Source organism: Malassezia sympodialis, genomic scaffold, assembly GCF_000349305.1.
Source record: "Malassezia sympodialis ATCC 42132 genomic scaffold, msy_sf_17, whole genome shotgun sequence".
NCBI lineage: Eukaryota > Fungi > Basidiomycota > Malasseziomycetes > Malasseziales > Malasseziaceae > Malassezia > Malassezia sympodialis.
Window position 1 is genome coordinate 19861 of NW_017387815.1, and position 18996 is coordinate 38856.

The 18996-nt window shown below is 52.3% G+C and overlaps 7 protein-coding genes across 7 annotated transcripts; 4 read left to right on the plus strand and 3 right to left on the minus strand.

Annotated features, from left to right (window-relative positions):
• Positions 1–841: 841 nt before the first annotated feature.
• On the minus strand, positions 842–5652 carry MSY001_3022 (uncharacterized protein; the record flags this gene model as incomplete). The annotated part of the gene is given in 4 exon segments (XM_018884908.1): positions 842–877; positions 894–5225; positions 5259–5528; positions 5563–5652. The coding sequence occupies 4 exon segments, from the start codon at positions 5650–5652 to the stop codon at positions 842–844; spliced, it is 4728 nt and encodes a 1575-aa protein (XP_018741521.1).
• Positions 5653–7051: 1399 nt separating this feature from the next.
• Positions 7052–7672, plus strand: MSY001_3023 (uncharacterized protein; the record flags this gene model as incomplete). The annotated part of the gene is made up of 2 exons (XM_018884910.1): positions 7052–7285; positions 7391–7672. The coding sequence occupies 2 exons, from the start codon at positions 7052–7054 to the stop codon at positions 7670–7672; spliced, it is 516 nt and encodes a 171-aa protein (XP_018741522.1).
• Positions 7673–11405: 3733 nt separating this feature from the next.
• On the plus strand, positions 11406–11920 carry MSY001_3024 (uncharacterized protein; the record flags this gene model as incomplete). The annotated part of the gene is made up of 2 exons (XM_018884911.1): positions 11406–11460; positions 11493–11920. The coding sequence occupies 2 exons, from the start codon at positions 11406–11408 to the stop codon at positions 11918–11920; spliced, it is 483 nt and encodes a 160-aa protein (XP_018741523.1).
• Positions 11921–11986: 66 nt separating this feature from the next.
• On the minus strand, positions 11987–14713 carry MSY001_3025 (uncharacterized protein; the record flags this gene model as incomplete). The annotated part of the gene is made up of 1 exon (XM_018884912.1): positions 11987–14713. The coding sequence occupies one exon, from the start codon at positions 14711–14713 to the stop codon at positions 11987–11989; it is 2727 nt and encodes a 908-aa protein (XP_018741524.1).
• A 1134-nt stretch (positions 14714–15847) lies between these two features.
• MSY001_3026 (uncharacterized protein) lies at positions 15848–16527 on the plus strand (the record flags this gene model as incomplete). The annotated part of the gene is given in 3 exon segments (XM_018884913.1): positions 15848–15943; positions 15962–16111; positions 16141–16527. The coding sequence occupies 3 exon segments, from the start codon at positions 15848–15850 to the stop codon at positions 16525–16527; spliced, it is 633 nt and encodes a 210-aa protein (XP_018741525.1).
• A 250-nt stretch (positions 16528–16777) lies between these two features.
• On the plus strand, positions 16778–17578 carry MSY001_3027 (uncharacterized protein; the record flags this gene model as incomplete). Its single annotated transcript, XM_018884914.1, has 3 exons — positions 16778–16879; positions 16908–17159; positions 17183–17578. 3 exons carry the CDS (start codon positions 16778–16780, stop codon positions 17576–17578), a joined length of 750 nt encoding a protein of 249 aa, XP_018741526.1.
• Positions 17579–17684: 106 nt separating this feature from the next.
• Positions 17685–18810, minus strand: MSY001_3028 (uncharacterized protein; the record flags this gene model as incomplete). Its single annotated transcript, XM_018884915.1, has 2 exons — positions 17685–18585; positions 18611–18810. The coding sequence occupies 2 exons, from the start codon at positions 18808–18810 to the stop codon at positions 17685–17687; spliced, it is 1101 nt and encodes a 366-aa protein (XP_018741527.1).
• Positions 18811–18996: the final 186 nt, after the last annotated feature.

Below are 18996 nucleotides of genomic sequence, written 5' to 3' on the forward strand. Positions count from 1 at the left end.
GAATATCACATACATACCACGACGACACAATGCCTTTTCCCGCATGGTCAACGTCTGGATCTCGCCCAGCGACAGCCCACGCATTCCATCACGACCAACGCAACTTGCGAGGCAAAAAGACTCCACATCATACACTTTGTTTTTCTATAGGGATACCAAGGCTACGAGCATCAACGCTGCCACGTTGGTTTACTGGTCATGCGGCTTCGACGCGGCGACGCAGCACCTGCTGCACCGCCCGCACCACCAGGTGAGTACTGCGGCGACGTAGGAGAGTATTGTGGCGACGTGGGCGAGTACTGTGGCGACGTGGGCGAGTACTGTGGCGATGTCGGCGAGTACTGCGGCGATGTCGGCGAATACTGTGGCGATGTCGGCGAGTACTGCGGCGACGTTGGCGAATACTGCGGCGATGTCGGCGAGTACTGCGGCGATGTCGGCGAGTACTGCGGCGATGTAGGCGAGTACTGTGGCGATGTCGGCGAGTACTGCGGTGACGTAGGCGAATACTGCGGCGATGTCGGAGAATATTGCGGCGACGTCGGAGAGTACTTGGGGCCTGCACCAGCTGTGCGGCGACCCCTAGGGCCCGCCGGACTTGTCGGAGAGTACGCAGGACTCGTTGGGGAGTAGGCAGGACTGGTGGGCGAATAACTAGGACTGGCCGGCGACATGCGCGATGTGTACGCACTACGCACATGCGTGGCCCCAATCATCGGGCTCGAAGGCGAATAGCTCGGGCTCGTTGGAGAGTAGGCAGGCGAGGTAGCTTCAGCAAAGATGCGTGGCGAGGTAGGCGAGTACGCCGGCGACGTAGCACCAGCAGCACCGACCCATGGACTCATGGCACCCATTGCAGGACTTGTAGCGTTGTACGCTGGACTGGTCGGTACATAGCCAGGGGAGGTCGGCACATAGCCATAACCAGGACTTTGTGCACCCAAAGGCGTACGCATCGGACTCTGTCCCGCGCTCAGGTAGTCGCTGTAGCCTCCTTCATCACCGCCCACTTGAACCAAGGGCGAGAACATTGCCTGCTGTTGCACTCGGAAGTCATCGACATTGGGAGAGCTCGAATCATAAGGCGTCATACCACCAGGTGTACGGCCGCCCATGTCATCGGTGTCCATACCGAGCTTGGAAGCCCACAGGTTTGCATACGACTGGTCGCGGTTGACAATGACATCCTTGAGTGTGTCCACGTCGAGATTCAGGTCAAAGGCACCTGTGCCCATCGGCGCCATCTGGCCAAGCAAGATATTCTGGCCAACACCCTTGCAATCGTCCATGTCACCCATCGAGGCGGCTTCCATTAAGATCTCCACCGTTTCTTCGAACGTGCAACGCATAAGAGCGCCTTGGCTCGTACGGTTTATACCGTGTCGGGTAATGGCCATGAGCGTACCCTGACTAGTCATAATATCGACAAGGAGTGCGAGATGGCGGTAGTTAACGTACGAACCATCAAATTCAATGACGTTGCGCACCTCCTTTAGAAGCGACCCACGGGCGGCCTCGATGCCGAATACACGGAACACCTCAACACAATTGTTAGAAATCGTGCGTGAGACATCCACACCATCCACCGCAAGCACATCCTTGAGGTTCGTACCATCCGTCTCAAGTACATACTCTTTGATCGTATCCCACTCACCAGTCTGAGGATCGAATCGACGCGAGGACTTGTCTTGCTTCACAATGAATACCTTCGAAATACCGGGCACACCCTTGAGAGCAATGTCTGCAAGCATTTGCTGTGCTAGACTCTTGAGGAACACATCCTCTTCGCCCTGAACTTCTTTGTCAGGGTCATTGTCCACAATTCGAATACGCAGAACCAGTTCCTCGGCGTTGTCTTCTGAGTGCATAACAAAGATATCACGACCGAACATGGCACTGATCTTCGACGCCACCTCAGCCATGGTCAGGTTCTTGTCCAGCATCTGGGCACGATCAAGCACAAGACGCAAAAGCCACGGGGACTGACGCTCCAGACTTGCTTCCACTTCCTCATCAGGAATTGCGAAGAAGGCATCGACAAAGTCTCGATCCTCAGGAATGACCGTGGAGCTAGGATCCGGGTCATAGAACACCTCAACAGCCGATGTGACAGTCTGCAACGTAGTGTATGCCAGGGCCGTCTGAATCACCTTAGCTGACTCAGAGGAGGCACTATACTTCGGATGCAAATAGACAGTCACCGATGGTGTCTTGATGTTCTCAGCGCAGTTGATAATCTCCTTCAGACGCGGCACACCAAGCGTAACATTTTTACTGGACACACCAGCATAATGGAACGTATTGAGCGTCATCTGCGTCGCCGGCTCACCAATACTCTGGGCTGCCAAGGTGCCACACATTTCACCAGGCTGCGCAACACTGCGAGCAAACTGACCCTCGATCTCACCCAAAATCCACTCCCATGCTTCACGCGAGAGATGATGCACTTCAATGACTTGCTTAGTGCACAAGAAAGAGCGCATGTGGATCTTAAATAAGAGGGTCGCATTCTCCTGCATCGACCGACTGATAGGATCATTGCCTCGGATCACCACCAAATTGTTCAACACACGCTGAAGTCCCTCCACAATCTCAAAAGGCGACAAATCACTAGGACGGCGCGGATCAATGTGAAAAATCTGTTGTGCGTTGAGAACGAGACGTGCGATATTCAGCGGCAAATAAGTATCGACACGGTCTGTACGGAAGATTTCCGTACGCAATAGCATACGGTCCCGCTCAAGCTGCTCAAACTCCTCGTCTAGAAGTTGCTCAAGCTCAGGCGACCAGTCGCCTAAGCCGGCGCGGAGGGTACCCTTTTTGAATCCACCATGGCTGAGATCAACTTTGAAGCGCCGACGGAACTCCTTGTCGTTCAATCCATGGGTAATCAATTTTTGGCGCTCTACCATGGCGCCATCAATACCATCTTCACCGTACGCAAACTCAATTACATTGTTGGTAGAGTTGCGTACAGTTCCATCATAGCAAATAGTTACATCCTCAAGAGCCTTCACCAAACGACGCTGGATGTAACCAGTTTCAGCTGTTTTCACAGCAGTATCAATCAGACCTTCACGACCAGCCATGGCATGGAAGAAGAATTCATGCGCTGTAAGACCTCGAAGATACGAATTCTCAACAAAGCCTCGACTTTCGGGGGTGAAGTCGTCTTTGGTGAAATGTGGCAGACTCCGATGGCGGAAACCGAACGGAATACGCTTGCCTTCCACCGACTGCTGACCGACACAAGCAGACATTTGCGAAATGTTGATAAAAGAACCCTTTGAACCCGCGATTACCATCTGCTTGACATTGTTCCAGTCTGGCAGATTCTGCTCCGCATGCGAACCCACATCATCACGAGCTTTGTTTAGAATGCGGTTTACATTTGCCTCGAAAGATTCGCGTAGCGTCATACCAGGGTCTGCCTTCAGCCAGTCATGACGAGCAGCCTGGATCAGATCCATAACGTCTGCCTTCGCCTTGGCGATGGTCTGATTGATGTTGGCCGTAGTCGCTTTATCGGCTACTGTATCACCAATGCCGATCGAAAAGCCATTGTGAAGGAGCCAGAAGTTCACCAGGCGCTGCACACCACTGAAAAAGTCACGGCATACCACAGGACCACGCTCCCGGAAAATGATGTGGATTAGACCACCTGCAGATGAACCAACAACCTTTTTGTTGATCACACCATACATGATTTCGCCGTTTTCGATGTGAACGCCATCATCCTTTAAGAAATTGTTGGCGGCCGCCTTTGCATCACCCAAGAAGACATTAATACCCTTAGGGATACACATAGACAGAAGCTGCTTGCCAGACCAATAAGGCTTAGGCTTCAAAATGCAGGGCTGAGGCACGATGCCGTCCCAGTCGGTTAGCCACATGAGCACATTCTGGACTTGATCGAAGTCAAGCAGGCAGTCGCGAAGTGTAAACTTGCGAATACCACACAAAGTGTCCTGAACGATGCCCATTACAGGCTTGTTGGCCTGCGGAGAAACAATCTGGCGCGGTACCCAGGCAATTTGCGCCAGTTCTGCTCTGGCTTCTTCACTCTGAGGCACATGCAAATTCATTTCATCACCATCGAAGTCAGCATTGTAAGGTGGAGTCACACTCAGATTAAGACGAAAAGTGGAATAGTCCATGAGCTTTACGCGATGGGCCATCATACTCATTTTGTGTAAACTAGGCTGGCGATTGAATAGAACATAGTCGCCATCCTTAAGATGGCGTTCAACAATCCATCCCGCCTGGAGAGCAATGTCTCCACGCCGATTGTATTTCAAGTCAATACGCTCGCCTGTGTCACGAATGACATAGCGGGCACCGGGGTATTCATTAGGTCCGTTGCGCACAAGATCGGAGAGGTATGCACGGTTGTAAGGAGTAACACGTTCTGGATAAGTAAGGTTGCGCGCAATGCTCTTGGGCACACCGACTTGGTCAAGCTCTAGATTCGGGTCACCTGTAATAACGGTGCGTGCAGAAAAGTCCACACGCTTTCCCATAAGGTTACCACGCAGTCGGCCTTCCTTGCCCTTCAAACGAGCACGAATAGCCTTAACAGGACGTCCAGATGATTGCAGAGACTGCGGCAGACCAGCAATATCGTTGTCCATGTATGTTGCAGTATGATACTGCAACAGATCAGCAAAGTCATTAAGTATGTGAGCCGGTGCACCCTCCTGCTCCATACGCCGGAGGTTGGCACTGGCCTTGATAATATCTGCCAATTTGTAGGTCAGATCATCTTGGCCCATACCACTGCCGAATTCGGTCACGCCAGGACGGACCTGCGGCGGCGGTACAGGAAGCACAGTAAGAACCATCCAGTCAGGTTGAGCAAAGTCTTCGGAGAGACCAAGCGTGACAACATCCTCGGGAGTGATCTTTTTCAGGATCGTGTGTACCTCTGAGGCCGGGAGAGGGCGCTTCTCTGACTGCGCCATTCCTCCGCTATCCTCGTCTTCATCCTTACTTTGCTTCCAAACAGAGAATAGCTTCAAAGCTTCTTTGCGAATAGCCGGCTGGAAGCGACCACACCCACCGTGTCCAATCTTCTGCTGCGTCGTATCACCAAGCTCGTCTTCGTCCTTTCCTTCATCTGCTTCACAGATGGTGATCTTGGAACAATATTCCCAAACACGCTGGAAGCGGCGTTTGCGGTTAGCACGGGTAGATTGAAGGAGACTCTTGAACACAGGATCCGAGATCTGCCGTCAGCGGAGACTCCTGAGAATACATACAGGGTCGGCCTTCAATTTACCACAGTGGACACAAACACATTCCAGGAGTTTCTTCACCTTACCCAAGAAACCAACATGAAATACAGGACGTGCAAGATCAATGTGACCAAAGTGACCGGGGCATTCCGCTTGGCCCTCGCCACAAGTCTGGCACTTGTAATTCCTGTCGATGGTTCCCAGGCGAGGATCCGATAGACCACCCACCTTGTACTTCCCTGTAGCATCGTCTTTCACCTCAGGAAACTCGATTTTACACACTGACAGTGCACGCTGCGAAAGATTAGCACTTCCATCACACGCAAACACCCACAATCTCCTCGGGACTAAGAATGCCGAATTGCACCTCCTTTACGGGTCGAACTGGTGCCACGGATGGCGCAAACTGATGACCCATCATCCTGGATGAGCCAAAAGTACTAGCAGATAAACACCGTTAGTTGTACAAGAGACACCAAAATCCAGCCTCGACAGTGAAGTGACGCTGGTCAGATCAGTGGGAGTACGAAAGTGGCCGACGACACTCGAAAAGACAACAGAAGCAGATTCTGAATGTCTCTAAGGAGGACACAATAAATGAGATTTATTGGCACCGGCCCTTCCTCCTCGTCGTCGTCGTCAGGTGTGGACAAAAGTCGCCACAACTCGTTACTTCTCTCCCGGCCGGCGAGCACTCGTCTGCCAGCGTCTAACGCGGTTTTCGGCACACGTGTTTGGAAGGCCTGCTACCAATCATATGTGTATATCGAATATCGGCGACAGAAGGTGCACGTGACACGATAATGCAACGACGTGAGTCGCACGCCACCTCCGCACGGTTCATTGACATGGTAGCCTCGCGCATGGGATTCCACGAACTCGTGGAGAAGGCTACCTCGCCACTGATACCATCCGGTCATGAGGATATGGCTCTTAACCTTGAAGTGTGCGATTATATTCGCTCAAAAGCCGTTACACCTCCTAAAGCCATGGAAGAACTTAAGACCCGCGTTGAGCACACTAACCCTAACGTGCAGATATTGGCTCTTGGTGTACGTATTGGCCTATTTATAACTTAGCTATCAGACGCATGCATTAAAAACAGTGGTACTTCGTTCCTCGAACAGATTGCGTCTCCTGAATTCATGGACACTATGACTTCCATGCTTCGCAAGCGACCTAATTTGGCACCTGCGGTGAAAGCAAAAATACTCCAATGCTTGCAAGATTGGAAATACTTTGCCGAAGCAAGGCCGAACGAACTGGGTTATATTAAGGAAGTTGTTCATTCGCTGGAAAAACAAGGGTACGAATTTCCACCCCCCGATCCCAATGCCGTGGCTGCTGCTAGTGTGCTCACTGAAACGCCTGTGGCCCCAGAATGGGAAGATAACACAGTTTGTACTCGATGTCGTGCGGAATTTGGAACATTTTTGCGCAAGCATCATTGCAGGAACTGCGGGCGAGTCTTTTGTTACAAATGCTCTAGTAAGAATATGACACTACCATGGTACAGTATTCAGGAACCTGTCCGTGTTTGTGATGGCTGTGCAAAACGAAAAGGACCTTTTACCACTGTATGGACACCTCCCGCCACACTTTCGGCTGCAACACAAAATTCCAAAGAACAGCAGGATGGTGATTTGGCTAGAGCTATTGCGCTTTCTCTGCAGGAACAGAACCAAAGTCGTACTGAGAGTTCCGGCCAAGTCGCAGCGCGCGGTGAGGGTTGTGATGCAGAGGAAGATCCCGACCTGGCAGCTGCTATTGCCGCAAGTTTGAAGGAGTGGGATGAACAGCAGAAAAGAGACTCTGTAATGACGAGCCCTTCGACGCCATCCACTCTGAGGCCTCTTGCAACCAAGTCAAAGACACATACGCATACGCAACGCACGCTAGAGGTTGACACAATGGACCTCGACAATATCCTTACCTTTTCCCAGACCGTGTCCTACCCAGAAGCAGCGTGGAAACAGACAGTTCCTATGAAAGGGCTGCCTCTCCCTATCCAGAATATGCAAGATAAGGCCTCCGCTTCTCGTGGAAGACTGGTGCGTCAATTGGATTTCGGACATCGTCGTTTACGAGAACTTTCAACGCTGCATGAAAAATTGGCAGACATTGTAAGAATGTATGATCAACTCTTAGACACTCAGTTTTCATCCCCTCTTGCTACGTATTCGAGTGGCACAACTCTAGATCATTCGTCCAAATCTGGAGATCCGTTACCTGCGGTCCCTGTAGGCCAGGAAGTGCCATCGTCGCCTCCATTACCGCATCATGACTGTTCAGCCGGACCTACTCCATTTCTACCAGATTTTAACTATACCCAAGCGCCTCATATGAACGCGACTGACACATCAGAACATGCTGCCCAGCCTGGAAATGATAGTTTGCAGGGAACCAGGCAAGAGGAAGCGCTGCTAATTGATTTATAGTGCTGCACCTCCACTTGTATAAAAACGGACACAATTAGTCGTATAGCCAGCGCGTTTTAATCTTCGAAAGCTATAGCTTAGCGCGGATGTCTATGTTGAAGGTGTGCTGAAAGGAAGTTGGGACAGGATGGACGTCGTCAATGTTGTTACCGCTTCAATCGCCCCGTTCACTGAATTCTCTGGCGGCGAATCAATTTGAACTTGAAAAAGAGCAGTGCGTGTATCAAGCCAAATGGATAAGGGTATCAAACCGATGCTAAACACCAAACCCCATATATAGCTTTGTATCCAAATATAACTCTGCTCGGTCCATTGAAATGGCACTGCATCAGACAACTCGGAACGGAACTGCCATTCCGACTGTGATTCTTCGCGCAAGAATGCCAACACCTGTTCATGGGCGTTCGCACTCTGAGACACATTGGGATTTGCACAAAATTCATTCAGTCGAGGAACCAGATGCGACAACATAGGCATTATAACGGTAAAATCAAGTGTGTGTACCCATGATTCTACCCACTCATGTGTGGGAACAAAACCATCTTTGCCGACTAATTGGGCCAACTCGAGTTTTTCTTGGTTGAGGTTGGGAGAATGAGGAGGCTGTTCGGATATGGTACTGTCTGCGTTGGAACTGGTAGTATGGGTGGAACCCGTCGGCGGGGAATTTGATTGAGAGGGAGCCGTTGATCGCAAGCGGTGTTCCTCGGCGTCACTTTTTAGCTCCAGTGGTTTGGCATCAACGCTATTCACCTCCTTGGCCTGATGCTCTTCCTGCTCGTCCGTCGCAAGAGGATGCTCGTCCTGACCATCTTTGCTCTGTATCTCTGTAGCATTTTCAAAATCACTTGCTTTGGTCATCACTGGGGATATATCCACCCTCTCCTTTGGCTGTTCGGATTCATTTGGCTTCGGCAGAACTGAATTCTTCGACGGCGTTTGGGGCGGGGGCGGTGTTTCCGGGAGTTGCTTCAACTTAGAGCCTTCTCTCTTGGCATGCTCCCAGGCTTCATGAATGGAGAGAATGGCGTCTTCAAAGTTGAAATACCGCATACGCTCAATCAACCCAGCAGATCTCGCTAATACGTAGAGCAATTGCACATTTTCCGTTGGATGACTCTGTATAGCCCGTGAAAACGTGTCGAGAAGTAAGCTTAGCAGTTTTGGATGATATGGATTAGACAAGAGGAACTTTGGGGATGTGAATTGTTCAAGCAGACGTTCCAAGCGACTGGCAGATACCACTGACATGTGCTTCCAATAAGGTGCCGTATTGTAAAGAATGAGCAGCATATTCGAATATATGGGCGCAAGATGTCCGGAACTAGTAAAGATCAAAAAGTAGATCCCATCCATCAGGCAATCCAGCGCCACAGTACCACTGCGCCGAACCAATCTCACTGAAAGCGTTACATGGTCCATGGTGCCAGGTATAGAGAGGTTCTCTCCGAATCGCTTCTCTGCCGATAAATCCTGCAATAGAAACACGGAAATTTGCGCCTGTCTCAATGTTGGAAGATGGGTCTTGTTCGAAAGGGCCACAAACAGAAGCCAGCTCAGGAGCCTTGTACACCAGTGAGCACTCTTTGTCACAAAATTTCGAAATGCATCATTGTGACGTGTCATGACCCACAAAATGACAAGAACCTCTGAGATATGCTCTTCCGCTGTCTTTACGAACGTAGATTCCACATTTCTTGTCTCGAATGGGCCCTGCGACACATCCATACTGCTCTTGAAATATCTTTCAAAACCGTTCATCAAGAAAGCAAAGTCATTCTCACGGTACAGCTTTTTGGTGTAGAATAAGAACAAGTTTGTATCTTGCGGTGTATCATGTAGAAGTAGCACGGCTAGCACCTGCAAGCACATGGACAGGTAGGATCCGCGGTGGCCGTGGTTCGAAAATGGCATCCAACTGTCCGGTTGGTTATTAGAAACTGTATTGAACAGACTGCACAAGAATGAGAGCACAACGGGGCGGTCCAACTCCATTGTGATAAAATTCAACGCATGCTTCTCCGTGTCCATAAGTTTTTCAGGCCCAATATACATGGACTTCGAAAACAGCACCAGTAACAACCGCATGACTTCCGTGCGACGGCTTAGATGCTCACTAGTTGCACCGCTGAGGTCCACCGGACTCCCGATACCTGCCTCCCAGATTGTGAAGTGCACACGACTGATTTCTGAGGTCTCGGCGGAGACAAACTGCTCTTCTGTCCAAGGCATTGTAAACCCAGAGTAAAAAAGAAGCTCCATCAATGTCATGAGCAGCACATAGCCTGTACATGGCTGTTCCTGCGTATTGGTATTCTGTTCAGTGGTGCCGTCTTGTAAAGGATCAGTCATTGTTTCATTACCGTCTGTCAGAATGAACTGGTCATCAATCGAGTTGTCTCCTTCGGACGATTTGGTATCGGCGCGTACAATTGATCTCTTCATGCTGCTCGATGGCACACCGCCGTTGCGCTTCTTCGCCGTCCACAAAGCCGAAAGTTCCAAGTTAACAATGTCTGTGTCCTCTTTCACGCATGTCTGGTATTCGTATAATATAGGAACGATGCGCGAAAGGACTCTGCAGCAGTTCAGCGCCTCTTTTTGACGATCCCTTTCGTCGACGCGCCGAGGTGGCGCTGTGCTCGCGAACAAAGCCCCCCAGCCACCTGGGTTGTTCGGAGGTACAGGAGCAAAATTCGGATCATTCACCAGGCTCTCCAAATGCATAGTAAGCACTTCGACTAGAGTAACCACATTTTCGGGAGCATCAGTGGCTGCCCTTCGGAGTTTTGCGAGAGTAAGAGTCGTGAATACCTCCTCTGCACTGTCAAAGAGGGTCGTAAATTGGGCCCAAAAGCGATGATCTGCGGCAGAAATATGTCTCTCTGTATACAATCGCGGAACACCTGCTTCCAAAGACGTCTTAAACTCTTCTTTGGAGGTATCCCTGCCAAAGAACAGCTTGGACGGATACGCCAACATGTCCATGGTAAAAGGACGTGCGCTATGAAGCACGGATGTACTTTGCTTTGTAAGCAATACGCGTTCGCCGTGGGTCGTTCAATGGGCCCGCTGCGCTACTCGACCACAGTTCCCTCCCCCCTTTGTCTTCGACTCTACATGTCTGAGCGGCGTGTGGACAAATCAGACCCTCGAATGGTGGCTGCAATCCGGCCATTGACGATCCCGAAAGCATGGGAAGAAGAACAGCGTGTGAGCATCTACGAGACCATGCTTAGCAGTATGTCGTATGTACAACATTGTGAGTAATTTCTGACATGGTAGCCTCATGACATCTATGGCTGTCATTTCACCGTATCCTGACTTGACGGCGCTTGGTCTACTATTCTCAGGTGCACTTGTTATGAATTTGAAGCCCCACTCGAAGCGCAAGGAGAGTAGTGACCTAAACACCAATGCATATACCAGCTATTTGTATGTCTGCGCCTATGAAACTGACAGTTCCAGCTTTGCCGCCCTGGTGACGGTGTTCTTGGCTCTTCGCAAAGTGTGTACGATAAATCTATCTAACATACGCAGCTTCTGGTAACCTAAACTTAATATATAGTCCATCATATCGTCTCCTAGGGACTTCCCTGCGGATGAGACTACAGTCGCTGTCCCTAGCACTGGTACGATATGGTCTAGCTCAATCTGATGCACGTGATACGGACCTAGCGTCGTATTGGGACGTGCGATCTATAGTCCCGTTTCTCCACCTACATTTTCCAACATGTCTGGTATTACGGACGACCAGGCGTACCTTCTTTCGCACAGAGGTCTTCAGGGTATGCTCGCGCTGCAATTTGCTGACATGCAGGTGTTCAAGTGGCCGCTGTGGCTGCTACGCCCTTGTACCTTCTGCAATCAATCCGGAAGGGTAGATTCTCGATGCGCGGTCTTGCGAGCTACAACTGGGTCGTCCCTATTCTCGGTGGCGCTATCGGTGCTGCGGCCGGATGGGGCGAGTCGATTCAGCTTACAACGCCTGTGCTGGCATTCCGCGTGGCCGGCGTGCGGGCCTCGGAGGAGCGCATGCGCCGTGACGACTTCCACCTTATCGGCTCCGTGGTGGGTGCCTTGACACTCCCTGCGCTCTTGTTGCGTCGCGTCGGCCTCATTAATGGTCTTTTGGGTGGTGCGGGTCTCGGTGGTGCTGTGGGTGTTCTCTCGTTCTACGGTAAGCGCTACGCCGATGAGGGCAAGCTCCCTGATCTGCCGCTGCCTGAGTCTGTTTCACAGAAGTAGTTGCCGTAATATCTATACTTGTCCGATGCTGCTAGGTGTGCAGTGTATACTGCCATTCAACCCACGCTATTCGGTGATGGACTCCGGCTCCTGGGTCAGGGTAGCCTTGTTTTGCTCGTCCTGTTCCCTTGCGTCATCTCCGTCCAAATCCCACGTTTCCGTATCTTCTTCAGTTTCTGGATGCACCCCTGACAAGACCTGATGGGGGCTGTCTAGGTTATCCAGGTCTTCAGCACGGAACTGGAGTGACGATGGCGACCCCGGTGTAGCGGGCTGGGCCTGTTGCTCTTGGTTGGCACCCGACATTTCACTGTCGAGTTGTTCGCGAGTGTTCTCCGAGACCAGGGTCGCCCGGCGCTTTGGTCTCTTATCCAGCGCTGTGCGGATAAAGTGCCGCATGCTCTGAAATGCTTTCCGGCTAGCCTCCAAGAAAAGAAAGAATTGGAAGACGTGCACACAGTCTTCGTAAATCTCATGGCGCACAGGCACACCTACCAGGGCGCACTTGTGGGCGAAAAGCACATTCTCGTCACGCAGCACCTCTGCATCGCCCGTTTGTATGAGCATTGGTGGGAGGCCATGCATGTCGCCGAATAGTGGGCTCACATAAGGATGCATGAGATACTTGCTCATGTTAGGCCCTAGATAAGCATTCACCGGATTCATATGGTCGCCTGTGCCCGGCCGCGGTAAGTAGTCAAATTCCTTGTTGGTCTCCCATGAGTCGCACGAAAGTGTCAAATCCACCCAGGGGCTCATTAAAATCGCACCGCTCGGCAAGGGGTATGCATTGTCTCGCAGATACATCATCAAAGCGATCGCCAGACCAGCCCCAGCACTGTCCGCTGCCAACACGATATTGTTGGCAGGAATATGTAGGTCATCAGTCAGGCGGAAGTAGGCGTAGACAGAGTCTAACAGGGCACCAGGAAATACCGTGTCGGGTGCCAAGCGGTAGTTGATGCAAAAGACGCGGCACTCACAATACTTGCTAAGGGCAATTGTGATCGGCCGGTGTGTTGTCGCAGACATAACGTAGTAGGCACCTCCATGCACATACAAAATCACACGCTCAGTTCGCGATCGTTTCCCGCTCTGCCATTCCGCTTGCAGTCGACGCCAGGTGTGTTTACCAACAATCCATTCTCCTGTCAGCTCCCGCTTACCGGTTTCTTGTGTGTCTTCCGATTTTAAAAAGCCTTTCAAGTTACGTCGTTTGACTTTGAACGTGACAGGAGTAATCAAACCGTCATCAGGGATCGGCAAAAACCGCAGTAATTCCAGTCCCTTCTGTAGTCCTTGAATGGTAGCTAAACCACTGTGCCGCTCCGCAATCTCCCGGATGGTGCGCGTGAGAATCGACATTTCCACGCCCCATGACTTTTTGGGAGGTCCATAGATCACATGTGATACAATAGCACTGCCAATGGATAAACCCTGGTTAAACAGTGCCGGGACAGCTTTGAGGGCCTTCGTCACAGTGAGGCTTTCTTGTGGTCGCAACTCAGCCTCAGGATCCACGCGGGAGTAGGCGGGCAGTTTCCCAGTTCGATATTGCTCCAGTAACTTGTTCAGAATTTGTATAGTGTTTGCACTGCTATCCTGAGTGACATCGGACGAGGAGTCGCGGATATAGTGCCGTGTGTATGAAGAAGCACTAGAGTCATTCTTCTTGTCTTCCAACGCCCCTGTATCCTTCTCCAGCAAAGAGGCTTTACTCTTTGCATCCACATCTCCCATTCCCGGCACTGATGCTGGTGACTCGTCTAGCTGATGCCGAAGCCGCTTAATAAATTCGTCGACGATGGAGAAGCTCGCATCCGAGTCTGCACGAAGGCGCTTGCGCATACGCTGCAGCTCTTCCAGTCCATCAACCTGAGCAGACAAAATGCTGGCCTGAGGTGCTTGTGAATGCTCTTCTGGAAGCGTAGGGCGGTTGAGTTCGGGAGACGGATGGTCTGGCTGCTGCGTCGGTTGAACCAACCAAGGGTGCATCAAGGCTTCATGGGCTGTCATCCGCTCGGATTTATGGCATAGACACCGTCGAATAAAGTCTTTGGCTGCTTCAGATTGCGTGCACCAGTAGGGTTCATGGAACTTGTAATCGAAGTGGACAATTTTGTCAAATATGTCGCTCAGTTCAGGTGCCATGAACGGTGTATACCCGCCAAGCAGGGCATAGGCAATCACCCCGCACGACCATATATCGACCAACTTGTCATAACCCACGCCGAGCAGCACTTCGGGGGCGACATATTGAGGCGACCCACACGATGTGAGCAGCAGTCTCTCTTGGGGCATGATACGAGCGAGGCCAAAGTCAGAGATGACCATCTTTTCGAATATATCATTGCGATTAGCAACGAGAATATTCTCTGGCTTGAGATCACGGTGCACAATCTCACAATCATGCAGGTAGGCCACGCCTGACAGGAGCTGGCGCATCACGCGCTGGGCATCCGCCTCGGTAAAACTTGTTCGTTGGACGATACAGCCGAACAATTCTTCTGTGTATCGGTCCATTACGATAAATAATGCCTCGTTGGTTTCATACAGGTCCCATAGTCGGATCACATTGGGATGTTCCACCTTCGATAAGATCTGTACCTCATCACGGGCCATTCGCGCTGGAAGCACTTCCGATTCATCGCCAACATCCTTGCAGTTAAACGGATTCCTTGCAATAATCTTCACAGCTCTTTTTGCACCTGTTTCCTTCTCCACACATGTTCTAACGATGGCGAAAGTGCCTTGGCCCAAGATTTCATCAAGCACATCGTACTTTTCCTTCATTCCATCGGGAAGGAGATCAACACCGGACTCTATGAACTGTAATTAGCATCATTCATAACTTACATGGGCGAGCCATCCTTGGTTTGTCTGCATACGTATGAGCCGACAATTCTAGGACGTACAGATGCGACTTGGCTCATGCCTCACTCCAATGTGGGGCTGGAGGCGGGGTCTGGCTCGACCTCGGACCCCACAAGTCACATGACCGAATGGATGCCCGGCATCGTGCTGCGGCGTAGATGAGCGGCTCGCTCGTTCGACGGTGTATGGACGTGGGACATGCTATGGTACAATATATGCTTACAGAATCGGTTCCCAACTAACCCCGCACCCACATCCATTCCCTTTCGCTTGGGGATTTTCTTTGATGGCGAACTGGCTTCCGATCAGTTCCGTGACATAGTCAATCGTGCTGCCCTTGACCAGTCCCAAGGAGACACTGTCGATGATAACTCGAGCATCCCTCTCTGTGAAGACACTTGTGTAAGCAAGATATACATACTAATCATCTTCTTCGTAGTCACTCGTAAGCTCGAGCTTGTACACATAGCCGTGGCAGCCACCGGGTTCTACCGCCACACGCAGGCCTAGCCGATCGTCGTGCTCCTTTTCAGCCACTGTGCGGAGCTTCTGGGTCATGTTAAGCAAAGATCACATACCTCAATTGCACGCTCTGTCAACAGAACGCCCAGGACATCGCCCTCCAAAGCCGTCGTATCCTCAGGGTGTTCCGGCTTTTTAACAATACTCACGAAGCCTCGACAATTTGGGCACCAAGGCAAAGAGTTAATGGAAGTAGGGGAGCGCATGCGGGCAACGCCACCTACCGTCCAGCTGGCTGGCATCCGTGCTGCGTGCGCCGCAAAAAGCGTGCTTGTCGCAGGTCGTATCCATGACCGAGTTGCCGTGCCAAGACGGAGCATAGCTGGTAAGTGGCTATCGGAAACCTGGCCACACCTTGCGGTCGGACCACACAACGCATCTGCCAGAAACGCAACGAAAGCACAGTCCACGTGGTACACGTGACGGAACCGGTCGACTGCGGCTTGCAGTTTTCGCGGGCGAAGAACGGCGGAGGGCGCACCTACACCGGCGAAACGCGGAGGCGCTGTAACTCTTCGACTTGCGATCATCATGAGTATCGAGGAGATTTCGGACGATGTAAAGGACGTGCGTATCAGAGTCATGTTTTCAACTGTGGAAATACTAACACCTGCCCCAAATTCGTATGTGTAGCTTAAGGTCCAGGATGCCGAGGCTGAGGTGAATGACGGCGAGGTTGACGTGCCCGAGCGTATCCAATCGCGTGCCGAACGCAAGAGCCGCAAGACGCTGCAGAACATTGGCCTCAAGAAGGTTCCGGGTATTCAGCGTGTGACTCTGCGCCGTCCTCGCGGTGTACGTATTGTGTGAAAACTTACCTGTAGCACCTGTACGTGGTGGCCAACCCGGAGGTGTACAAGTCGCCTGTGTCGGACGTGTACATTGTCTTCGGTGAGGTGAAGAACGAAGACATGAGTGCCTTTGCCCAGGCCCAGGCGGCTCAGATGGCCCAGGCCCAGGCTCAGGAAAAGGTTTTGGCCGATGCGGCTGGCGGCGCTGCCGAACCCAGCTTCAACGTCAGCGACGTCGCTTCCAAGAAGACGGTTGAAGACGATGATGAAGACGATGACAGCCCGATCGATGAGACGGGTGTGGATGCCAAGGACATTGACCTTGTTATGGAGCAGGTGTCGTGCTCGCGTCGCAAGGCTGTCAAGGCGCTGAAAGAGAACAATGGCGACCTGATCAACGCCATTATGAGTGTAAGCTGAGGGGTTGTGCCACCTCTACGACCACGCTTAAGAGGTTTCGGGTGCCGGTGCCAGGTATCCTGGACGCATCTTCAACCTCTGCATAGAAAATAGCTGTACCGTGGCTTGTCTTGTTATACGAGGGGTGTCATCGGCGCTGCCGTGTGGCCGGCCATGGAGGATGCTTTGGATTATGTCATCCTGGCTGGTCAAGTGATCGGGGCTGGTACGCGTAGGGCTACCACCAGGTGCCGTTGTGGGATTCTCGACCATGTCGCGGTCTTACGATAGAGCACTTACTGTGTTCTCTCCGGATGGCCATCTCTTCCAGGTCGACTACGCACTCGAGGCGGTGCGCAAGGGCACATGCGCTGTACGTACGAGCCGCGGCTAACGATCAGGTCGGTATCCGCGGCAAAGACGTGGCCGTATTGGGTGTTGAGAGAAAGAGCTTGCAGCAGCTCCAGGACCCCCGCACCGTTCGCAAGACGGTCATACTGGATGACCATATCTGCCTGGCATTCGCGGGTCTGAATGCCGATGCACGCATCCTCGTTGACCGTGCGCGTGTTGAGTGCCAGTCCCATCGTCTCACTGTGGAAGATCCCGTCACGGTCGACTACATTACGCGTCATATCGCGGGAATTCAGCAGGTATGCTTTTTCGACTGACGCAGAAATATACGCAATCGGGGGGTATGCGGCCCTTTGGTATCTCGACGCTCATTATCGGCTTTGACCACAGCGACCCGGTGCCACGTCTCTACCAGACGGAGCCGTCGGGTATGTTTTCTGCGTGGAAGGCCAACGCCATTGGCCGCTCGTCTAAGACGGTCCGCGAATTCCTCGAGAAGAACTACAAGGAAGATATGCACGAGGACGAGGCCGTGAAGCTGGCTGTAAAGAGCTTGCTGGAAGTGGTCCAGACCGGTGCTAAGAGTATGTGCGCAGCACTCACACTAGATATCGAAATTACCGTCATGACAGGCCATGGCCAAATGAAGGTGGGTCTTGGCTCACTGACACCAGATCCTGGCGCTGGAGGAAGTCGAAGCAATTGTCAAAGCGATTGACTCTGAGCATGAGGCAGAGGCGGAGCGTCGCCGTACGCGCCTGGCTGCTACGGCGAGTGCAGAGGCTTCCATGTCGGGCGGCCGGGCCGACTAGGTCTCTACGTAGCTAAGCACGCCGTTGCCTTCTATTCCACCACGATCGGAGCGTGCTTGGTGTTTGTCCGGTAAACTCTGATGCACGCTGGACGTAGGAAAGGAGCCAAGCTTGTTCACTTCGGCATGGGCGACCAAACTCTGTCTCGTCGTCCTCGTACGCCCGCTGCGCATGCATATGTAGTTCCGGCGAATCTGGCGCCACAGAGCGCCATGCAAACGTCGACTCGTCCGTATCTTGCTCATCCATAGAGGGCCGCAGCGGGCGCGAGTCTATCGGGCTTGACTGCCTGGGGTATATCCGATAGATCCATGAATGCAAGGCATGTGGTACCAAGCGAAGCCAGCCTGGCGCCGGCACAGCGGCGTCTTGGAGGCGGATTGGGCCCGGAGTGTCTTGGGCCTCTGGCGCCTGGACTCGGCTTTTAAGTAGGCCTGGCAGCGTGACAGCAATAATAACCAGGGTCATAAGCATAGCGTTCCGCCATGTAAATAGGCGAAAGGCCTGAGGTCCCGCGAGCTGGCCGAGCTGGTCGCCCACAGCGGTATACACGAGGGTCGAGCAGCACACACCCAGCAGCGTCGACAGCCAAAAAGTGAAGAGTGGAATGTTGAGATGCGGGGCCATGATGTTAACTAGGAAGTGCGGTGGGAACGGCATCATGCGCAGCATCGTCATGTACGAGAGCATCTGGTGTTGGTACTGCTGTGTGACCGCTTTCCACGTATCAATGCGTTGTTGCCAACGTGGCATAGTACGCACGATGCTGCCCACATACCGGCTGAGAAGGTAGCACAGCGTCGCGCCATTCGCAATAGATAAGCATACAAGCGGTAGGGCGATGACGACGTTCCACAGGGCGCCGGCCAGGATCGTTAGGTACATGGCGCCAGGAATCGAGAAGGTTTGAATACTGCGGGTGAGCTGAGCGCACATACAATAGAAACACCGACACCCACACGAACATGACAGCCCCCATGTGCTCCTCGTTATACTTGCTTAAGACCTGGCTGAGTTGTTGGAGCTGGCGGAAGGAACGCGGCAGACGCATAGTAGCACGTTCCTCCGCCGTCATGGGGGGCAGTACAAAGAGCAGCACCATTCCCACAAAGATTGCGCTCAGCGCAAAGAGCGTCATGGCCACCAACACGGTCCGCACTATCAAGCGTCGCCGCTCGACAGGCGGCAGGGGCAACGGCGCGTGGCTCTCGTGGTAGGTAGGCAGCGACTGCCACGCCAGCGTCGAGGCCATAAAGGGCGTATCAAGATGTATCTCATCGTCGCCAGCCTCCTCATCGAGGCGAATGTCCGGTGCAGTGGGGGC